The 9,800-nt window shown below is 34.4% G+C and overlaps 2 protein-coding genes and 1 long non-coding RNA gene across 3 annotated transcripts in view; 1 reads left to right on the top strand and 2 right to left on the bottom strand.

Moving 5' to 3' along the window:
- Nucleotides 1-3,226, bottom strand: part of LOC111458443 (proline--tRNA ligase, cytoplasmic) — a 6,552-nt gene extending 3,326 nt beyond the window's left edge. The window contains exons 1-7 of the mRNA XM_023101130.1: nt 3,083-3,226; nt 2,404-2,467; nt 2,220-2,305; nt 1,769-1,861; nt 1,569-1,685; nt 1,211-1,398; nt 760-826 (exon numbers count right to left, since the gene is read on the bottom strand). Of these exons, the coding sequence (XP_022956898.1) occupies nt 760-826; nt 1,211-1,398; nt 1,569-1,685; nt 1,769-1,861; nt 2,220-2,305; nt 2,404-2,449 (597 nt within the window). The 5' untranslated portion in view covers nt 2,450-2,467; nt 3,083-3,226. The remainder of the gene's footprint in view (nt 1-759; nt 827-1,210; nt 1,399-1,568; nt 1,686-1,768; nt 1,862-2,219; nt 2,306-2,403; nt 2,468-3,082) is intronic.
- A 1,615-nt stretch (nt 3,227-4,841) lies between these two features.
- LOC111458430 (pectinesterase-like) lies at nt 4,842-6,759 on the bottom strand. Its single transcript, XM_023101107.1, has 2 exons — nt 5,751-6,759; nt 4,842-5,643 (listed from the first exon to the last, which is right to left on the bottom strand). Exons 1-2 carry the CDS (start codon nt 6,757-6,759, stop codon nt 4,949-4,951), a joined length of 1,704 nt encoding a protein of 567 aa, XP_022956875.1. The 3' UTR covers nt 4,842-4,948.
- On the top strand, nt 6,244-7,074 carry LOC111458495. The gene is made up of 2 exons (XR_002713132.1): nt 6,244-6,463; nt 6,564-7,074. It is a non-coding gene; the product is annotated as an uncharacterized LOC111458495 (long non-coding RNA).
- Nucleotides 7,075-9,800: the final 2,726 nt, after the last annotated feature.

Raw genomic sequence — 9,800 nt, 5'->3', positions numbered from 1 at the left:
AAAAAAAAAAAAAAAAAAAAAAAAAAAAAAAAAAAAAAAAAAAAAAAAAAAAAAAAAAAAAAAAAAAAAAAAAAAAAAAAAAAAAAATCAGTTTTGACCGTTAAAAAGTTATCCAAGAATATATAAAATCTAAAATTTATGACACAATTGATATCTAAATTGAACCATCAAGCTTTCCAACGAAAGAAAACTCATTCCTTGAGTTCTAAGAACTTGAGGGTGATCACTTGAAGAACTCTGCCAATTTAGGCCACACTCAGCTTCAAATTAAAGGGAGTTTGCATGCTTGAATCTCCAAGTTTGATCAAGAAAGAAAAGTTTAAATTATGCCATTAGTACAATGTACATCTCAAAAGTTCTAAAAGATCAACACCTTCACAGTTACCTTATCTTAAGACTCCACAGCACTTTCTTGTGACATCAAACAAATCAAACAAGGTTATTATGTTCTTAAAAATCCATTAGTATTGAAGTAGAAGCTGAAGATGAAAAGAATGCTAAAATTTACTTTCTTTATTTTCACACAAACAGTCAACCCAAAGGCGATAGTAGACAACTAAAGAAAGATTCAATTTATCAAATCTCTACTCTTCCCATTTAAAGGTTCTAAGTTTCCACTCAAACCATTATCCCAAAAATATTTGACTCATTTTCATCACTAGAAACTGAGAAAAGACAAGTTGGTTTCAATCTCTACATCCAACCATGACAAAAGCAATTTTCCATATCGTAATTTGAAATTCTGTATCTGTTTGATACCTCTGTATCTGCTTCATCCTTGGTAGCAAAAGCAGTATGTCCTTCCTGCCAAAGGAACTCACGACTCCTGCAGTCAGTAGTTCATAAAAATTGGTCATTTTCTCAAAATGGTTACAAATAATTTTAAAACAATGAAGTTCTTGAAAAATCCTTAGAAGGTTCAAGAATACTATAGTGACTTATGCAAATATGACACATTTAGTTAAGAACATTGAATAAAATTATTTAATCAAGAACATTGAACAAAGTTATTTAATCAAGAACATTGAATAAATTATATAATCAAGAACATTAAACAAAATTATTTGAGCAAGAACATTGAACAAAATTATTTAATCAAGAACATTAAACAAAATGATAAAACATCTAACTGTTAACAGGTCCAAAGTAGTCCATCAACATAGTGAAAGGGAAAGAAACGAAAAAAAAAAACACACGGAAGAGTACTTGCCTAATAAATGGTGTGGGATGGCTGAACTCCCATCTCACAACATTGCACCACTGGTTAAGTTTCAAAGGCAAGTCACGGTGACCCCTGATCCACTTAGAATAGTATGGATACATCACAGTCTCACTTGTAGGTCGAATTGCAATAGGCACTTCCAAGTCAGACTCCCCAGATTTTGTCACCCATGCAACCTTCAAATGGATGCCAAATACCAATTTGTCAGCACTAAACCAAGTTCACTTTATCAGCTTAAAAATTGAAAATGAACAAACAGAAAATGAGGAATGGAAAGGTAATAAGCGTTTCAAATTCAGACGGAGAAGTTTCTCTATTATTGCATATATTAATATTAAAACGTCACCTCAGGAGCAAAACCTTCTATATGATCTTTCTCTCTTTGTAAGACACCGGGAGACACAAAAAGTGGAAAATAGCAGTTCTTGATTTTCATTTTCTTAATTTCTGCATCAAAAAATACCTGCACCGATGACAAATAAAATCCTCAAACTTCAAAGCGAGAATAGATTGTAAAATTGATTATAGAAAGAAAAGCATCCTTACTTGCATAGTCTCCCAGATAGACATAGCCCACGGCCTCAGAATATAGCAGCCAGAGATATCATAATATTCAATCATTTCTCCACTGACAACCACCTAGACAAACTAGAAAACGAATTATTCAAGCCACTGAAAACAGCCTGTTCGTAATATTACTGGGGAGCTTGCTACAAAACAAAAATTTTGAAATCTTCATTTCCTTTTTTGTTCATTTAACATAATATATGATTCCACTAATCGACAACATTTTACAACAGAAAAAAATAAAAAAGTGGCATAGAAGAACTAGAAACAAGACCTTATGAACCAAAATAGAACATTTCTCTCCTAAGTTAAAGGAAAGTGTTCGAGCATTGTCAAGTTAAAGTGTGATGAAAACAATCAGACAAATAACTTTACCCAACACAAAGTCACTTTGTAATGAAGAAAACAAAAATCAAGCGAGAAACAGCACCTCAGAATACCACTCTCCAAAGTTATCATCCTTCTTATTAGTGAGACCTAAACCAGTCTCTTTCTTCACCTCCTTCTTTTTACCGCCTGCCCAGTTAGCAAGGAAGAACTATTAAACACAAGCCAAACAAGGGAATACGAAGCAATTGCACAAACAACTACCGTACTAAAGGAACAATATTTACCAGCTTTTGGAGTTTTAGCAGAGCTACCAGGCTTAGGACCAGCCATGCTTAGAGTTTTTAACTTCTGCAGGAGTATCATCGTAAGAAATTCAATTGAGGACAAAGAAATGCAATAAAAAAAATAATCAAGTAGGCATTGGGAGAATTTTTAACAATATATCATGTAAAAACGAGAAGAACGCAAAAAGGAATCTAAAGTCAACCCAACGATAATTGAATTGGATTGAGTCTAGTTGTCAAATTTCCCCACATATGCCCCAGAATACACAAGGAAACATAAATCATCAAGTCATACAAACCCACCCCGGCCAGGAATAAAAGAACAAAGAGTAGCTAATTAACATGGCAGAATTCGTGGAGTCAGGACTAGATCTGAATAGCTAAGGATTTCTATAAAAAAAGACAACAATATTGAGTTTCCAAATCCTTCCCAGCAACAAACAGCAAAAACGGAGAAAAGATAAGAAAATTAAAACAAAAAATATATATATATCTATCCTTGTCATGGTTCAGATTGAGAAATTTGAAATAAACAAAGCGAGGAGCATAAAAGAGTTAATCAAGAAGCTCAACATACTTCAGACCCACAAAATGTGAGCGTATGTGAGTCACAGAGACAGAGACAGAGAGAAGAGGGACTAAGCAATTGAAGTATCAAGAAAGGTACAACGAAGTTTACAGTGAATCGAGCTCTGCGATTTCGACGAACACCGAACGACCTCGCGGCGGCGATGCGCAAATGCGAGGAGGCGCGGATAGTGATGAACTACAAGGAGAAGTTTGAGGGTTCAGCACAGAACAGGACGGGGATGGATTGATTTCTCAAATTAGCTTTTTAGAAAGAAAAAAAAAAGGGAATAAAAAAAAAGGCATTGACTGCAACTTGGGCTTTAAGATTTGGGCTTTAGGCTTTGGGCTTTAGGCTTTGGGCTTTGGTCTTTGAACTGGGCCATTTAGGTGGGCTTGGTCAAATAACGATTAATTTTTAAAATTTTAATTCTTTTTTTTTTTAACTTAAAAATGCGTATTAAATATTTAATTTGGTGTCTAATAAATTTTGAAATTTTAAAAATTCATAAATTTAATATATAAAAAATTAAAGCTATATGTGTAAGATTCTAAAGTTTAATTTTTGTGTTTGAAATTATAAAAAAATTGTAAAGCTCAAAGACTTATTAAGTCCAATGAGAATAAAGAGGATGCTGACTTGTTTAATATTTTATAAGAGGATTAGCTCGTTGTCACAACTTCCCTCGGCTCAAGTCTTTTTGGTCTCGAGAATGGTCACAATAAAATAAGAAGCAAAATTATATTGTTCGGGAGGGCATGACCCTAATAGATAATCTCACGTCACATGTCGAACATGTCTACGAGGAGTGACCTCATACATGAGTTAATATCATATATGACATGAACCTCATGTGTGCTCGCATCGTATTGGACATGAACCTAGTTGAATCATATCTCATACCAATGAAAATGTATTCCTTGTTATAAACCCATGATCATTCCTTAAATTAGTCAATGTGAGCCCCTCCCAACAATTCTCAACAATCCTCTCCTAGACAAATTACATAGAACCTCCTGTGAGGCCTACAGGTTGAGAACAACATCCTTATGCACTCATTCCACATGTTAGGTATAGCTGCACTCATGTATTCAGCCATTCCACATGTTAGGTATAGCTGCACTCATGTATTCAGCTTAGCAGCTCCATTTAGTGCAGTGCTATGCATGGTTCTATTCAGTGCAGTGCTATGCATGGTTCCTGGGTAACTGCTAGTTTGAGAGAAATCCACCAGCTCCTTATTCATATGGAAATCCACCAGCTCCTTATTCATATTCAGTGTGGAAATCCACCAGCTCCTTATTCATATTCAGTGTGGAAATCCACCAGCTCATATGGAAATCCACCAGCTCCTTATTCATATTCAGTGTGCAGTGTGGAAATCCACCAGCTCCCTGCTCCCTATTCATATTCAGCTCCCTACATGGTTCCTGAGCTCCCTATTCATATTCATTGTTCATATTCATTGCAGTGCTATGCATAGTACTTGGGTAACTGCTAGTTTGACCCGGGAAACCACGTAGACCACAACTGCCGAGAAACCACGTAGAGGGAAACCACGTAGAATGAATCTGCTATGCATGGTTATTTTGGCCAATTGATCTCCCAATATGCTAGTTTCAACAACTCTCTTTACACTTTTTCCTAGTTGTTTGACCTGTAGTAGATATATGGTTCACCGCTTTAGATATTAGCACTGTGACTTTCAAATGAAGTACACTATTTTTAGACACATAGTTTTGACATTTAATAGATTATGATGTTTGGTTTTTCATAGATTTATTATTATTTGTATGATGGCTATTATTAATATTATTAAAAAAAAAAAAAAAAAAAGTGAAGACGATATAATAAAAATGGTATATTTATATATATAACAAATAACGAAATCAAACCACAATGCACAGACACAGGGCCCCAAACAAATTCCCAAGAATGGAATCAAATCGAATGGAATCAAATCACGACAAGTTGTTCTCAGTTCTTCAATCCCACGAAGAACGGCCCACCTGTCCCCTGAAGCCAAGTATTTCCCTGAAGGAACGGCCCAGCAGTGAACTGCATGGCTTCGTTCCTTCCTATCACTCTCACGCCCTTCCATTTCACTCTCCTGTTCGTCATCGCTCCAGGTCCTCTGTTTCCATACTCCAAATACAAGCAAGTGTCCAATGCGAAATTTCCAGCCCACGGCATGTATCCCTCCGGCTGAATCAAATCCCCCAATGTCGACTCCATGATCACCGTTCTTGCGTATTGCTTCCATGGCCTACCCAAGAATGTCGGGATCTTGAACCTATCCGCGAACAGCTTCTGCTCTGGCACGATCCTGCAGTTGTGGATCACCAGACCCGTGTTCTGGCGATTGTCCGCACGTCCGTTGGCGGTCACTGTGTTCTTTTGGTTGTCCATCGGTCGCCGGACGATGATCAACGAGTTTTGGATTATGGTGTTCGAATCGCCGAAGATGAAGTCCACGGTGCCAGAGATCACGCAGTTCCTGTAGAATTGACGGTTGGCTTGAACGTACAGGGTGTCTTGGTGCCCGTCCATTCTGCAGTTGAAGAACGCGGACTTGTCGGATTGGACTCTTAGGGCTACGGCCTGGTGGCCTTCGGGGCCGGCTGTGTTGCTGAATCCCATGGATTTGCAGAGGAATCCCTTTCCTATGGCCGCTGCGAGGTAATTTTACGGTTCAATTTGTTAGTTTCTCAACAATCTAGAGATTTAGGGTTTTAGGGATTTAGCGATTTGGGGATTTAGGGTTTCTCGAATTACTTACAGAAGGAGGCACTGTCTTGGGTGGTAACGCCATCGCGGTTGCTCTTACGGCCAGTGACAATAGTTGATCTAGGGCCATCTCCATACATGAAAATGTTCTCCATGTTTTTAGTCACAATGATGTACTCATCATACACCCCTGCTTTCACATAGATCACATATCTTCCGGTTAGAACCTTTGGGTATGCAGCCAATGCAGCGGCAATGGTCTTGAACTGCCCACTACCATCCTTAGCAACCACGGCGTTGGGCTTCACTCGCCCGGCGCCTCCTCTAGCTGCCAGCAGCTTCCTGTCTTCCCCCACCAACCATGTCGGGAACCCATCGCTTCCTACTTCTGTCGTCCCAAGAAGCCTACGCCCACTTGGTTGAACCTTCAATTGCAAGCCAAGCTTCTCCAATATCCCCACAACTTCATCGAGGATAGCAAGAGCATTGCTGGTAAGCTTGCCAGCAGAATCAAGCTCGCCTTGCATCTTCTGTCTGAGATCGGGATCAGTTTCCTCCAGCCCATCGAGACAAGATTGCTGAAAAGAAATGACAGCGCTGAGCCATGTCTTAACATCACCGACACGGTCTGCATCAGTGTGCATATCAGGGTCCCCAACAGTGGACTGAGATGCATGAAGCGAGTCAATAGCAGACTGCAATAAGTCCTTGCAATCATCAACAGACATTTGGATGGTGGTATTATCAGCAGCCTCCACTCGAAGGGTATCTGTTAAATTCAAGCCTTTTGTAATCTCTTCAATAGTGGCAACAATGGCCGCTTTAAGATATTGTTTAGGATCATCAGAAGTGGAATTTTGTGCAGTTGTGGAAAGAGTAGATTGGCATTCCTTTGGATAATCAGTTCCCGAACAAATGCCTGCGACTGCCTTCATCTTTGGGGACAGAGTCTGCATCTCAGCTGCCGTGTCATTTCTCTTGTTAACGACTGCAACGACGGCAAGAGCTACACCGACGACGAGAATAAAGGATACACCCGAAACGACCACCTTCCCGATCATGTTATTAAGTTGTTTGTTGTCACCTCCTGTTTATACAGAAAGGGTTTCTTCTGCAAATGGGTGATCAAAACCCAGATTGAATTAAGCTCTTTTCCACCAGAAAGATGGGAAAGAGATAAATGGTGGGTTTTGAGCAGAAAGATTTGTGGTTTTTTTTCGTTTTTTTTGGGGGGGTTGAGTAATAGTGGATGGAGGAGGTGATGAGGAAATGGTTGGTATGGGGAAGATTATGTAGCGATGAACTGCTTAAAATAGGGGCTGTTTTTTAGGATTAGATGTCCAAATTGTTTATTTTTAGTGTTTTTGACTGAGATACATGTCGAGAATTTTGGTGACTTTGATCTTAAACATACCACAATTTAACAATTTCTGTTGTTATTTATTATTATTATTATTACTGACGTATGAATGATCTATCCTAATTAATATTCTTAATCTTTTTTAAATACTTCAAAAATACTATTTTTTAAAAAAATAAAAAATATGTATTTCCAATTAGTTTATGTTTAAAAATTATTACGAGAGAATAAAGTTAATTTTTTTTTAATTTAAGTTTAAAGATATTAATGTTTTAAGGTATTTTTAAAAAGTATTTTTTTTAAAGAATTTAAGTATTAATAAAAATTTGAAAGTAGATATTTTTTAAACTTTTAAAAAGTTGGAGTAATTCTATATATTTTAATTAACTTAACCTAATTTTTACGAGTAACATAAAAGCATTAAATTACAAAGATAGAGAAAGACCTCACGGTTGTAAAATTCGTATATACGATAAGATGGATAAGTATTTCATTGTAGTTTGTTTTGGTTCGACTATATACATACATACTTACGAGTTACGAGTCACCTCATTTTCACTTTATGAATACAATAATGGTTATTTATATCGTTATTATTGATTTTAATTATATCAAACTATAAGCTAAACATGGAATGACAATAAAATGGTACGACAAAATATAACATTAAAATTGTTTGGCAAACGGACTATGTAACGATTGTTGTATCCTTCTAAATTTTACGTGTGCATAAACTATTATTTTTCAACTCCTGCGTGTGTATATCACTGCTTTCTTCTAGTTCCTTCAAATTGTGTTTGAGTTTATCCCAACTAACTTCGTGTTCTTTCAAAAAAACTTTATAACTAAGTTTATACCAACAACATCTGAAGAACATTGATCCCGAAGTTCGAACTTATGGTTTAGAAAGCATGCTAAAAGTAAAAAGATCAAAAATAAAAATTTAAATAAATGACCTGACCAATCCAACTCGATAGTCATAGTTAATTGAGTTGAGTTAAGTTCAATATTTTATAAAGGTTACTTGAACCGAAAAAATATTCGAACAATTATGTTGGCTCTAAAAAAATGTCTTAGTCAGACTCAACCCAATCTATTAACACTCCCCGTTAGGCCACCAAATATTAAACGATCCTCTAATGTTTGTGGTTTGAAAATTTTGTTTTAATTGAATTTCTCGTGACACGTTCGGCTCCATCTACTTTATTGCCTCTATTATTGCCCATTTTCTCCACATCTTTTCTTACTAATTATCTCTATTTTCACACCCGGTTGGTTGAAGGATTTAAAAGTTATGTGTATCACTTGAATAAAGGAGGAGTATACAAATGAACCGAAGACTACCTCTGAATGAGTAAGAAAGACTTAAAAGAATTGAAAATTACTAATACAAAAAAATGCAACCTCATTTTCGTCAACGTGTTTTTCTTGAACAATTCTATGTTAAATGACTTTTTGATCTCTAGTGATCAGTGAGGATATTCTTTACTCTTAAAACCAAGAAGTAAGTAAAACGATCGTGTTGCAAGAGATGTAGGAGAATGTCAAGGTCATTAGTTACATTTGATTATTAAAATATAACAATATAATTAAGTCTTCAATTTCATTATTATACTAATTATTTACTATTAAACATTGAATATGAAATTTTATTAGTATTCTCGTGCAATTTCAAACACTTGTATAAAATATCAGTACTTTCTATTTTGTCTAACAATTTAAAAAATACTCATAAATTTTGTATTTTATCTCCAAAATACCTCTAAACTTTTCACAAATTACTCCTTAAAAAAAACCATAATTTTAAATAGTTTCATTAATACCTTTTAACTTTTTAAAAAAATGTTCAAAAATATGTTATCGTTAATACTATGTTTAAATTTTAAAATTAGTGTTAATACCTTTACTTTTATATTATATAAATTCTTATAATATCTCACAGATTATCTACCAACGTTTTAATGTTATTTTAAAAAATTTATGAAACATTATAAAAAATTTATGAATATTTTTTAAAAATACGGTAGATGTATTATTATTATTATTATTATTATTATTTTAATTGGAAGGTGTTTTTGAAGTTTCTAAAAAACAGTTTAAGAATATTAATGTAATTTTAAAAAAATTAAAGGTAAATATTTTTAATTTGCTTTCTTTACCCCTCCCACAAATTTATTTATTTTTATTTTACTAATCAATTTTATATTTAATAGTTAGGCAAATGTAGTAAATGCATATTATTTATTAAAAAAATTAAAGTAAATGATAAATAAATAAGAAACTATCATGCTGAAACCAAACAATAAATAATTTTTTTAATCTTTTCATAAAGTCTTTTTATTTTTTAATTTGTGAGACCATGGTAGACACACTCTTGAAATCAATTAATAAAACAATAAGCACTCGTTCCAGTTTAATTTTAAATTATACATAAAATATTTCAAATTTCAACCAAATATTTAATAACATATTGATTCTAATTTTTATTTTTTAATTTTTATTTTTTATATTTGAGCGACGGGAGTAGAGACAAGGATGGAAAATATAATCTCCGTCACTAGCCTCATTCAGTTAATATTAAAAAATCTCTCTTCATTCCCCGTTTTAGTGGATATTCACTACTTTATTTAGAAGGAGGCTCATGCGGGACACGGATTAAATAGACATTTTTATATCGAATTTTTTTTTTTTTTTTTTTTTTTTTTTTTTTTTTTTTTTTTTTTTTTTTTTTTTTTTTTTTTT

This window comes from Cucurbita moschata, unplaced genomic scaffold, assembly GCF_002738365.1.
Source record: "Cucurbita moschata cultivar Rifu unplaced genomic scaffold, Cmos_1.0 Cmo_Scf00002, whole genome shotgun sequence".
Taxonomy (NCBI): Eukaryota; Viridiplantae; Streptophyta; class Magnoliopsida; order Cucurbitales; family Cucurbitaceae; genus Cucurbita; species Cucurbita moschata.
Note: the sequence above shows the minus strand (reverse complement) of the source record. Positions and strands in the feature narration are given on the sequence as shown.

Bases quoted from the DNA above. Each gene is read 5' to 3' on its own strand.
- LOC111458430 (XM_023101107.1), bottom strand. From the start codon at position 6,759: ATGATCGGGAAGGTGGTCGTTTCGGGTGTATCCTTTATTCTCGTCGTC. The intron at 5,644-5,750 runs GTAAGTAATTCG...ATTACCTCGCAG, and splicing joins CCAAGACAGTGCCTCCTTCT to CGGCCATAGGAAAGGGATTC.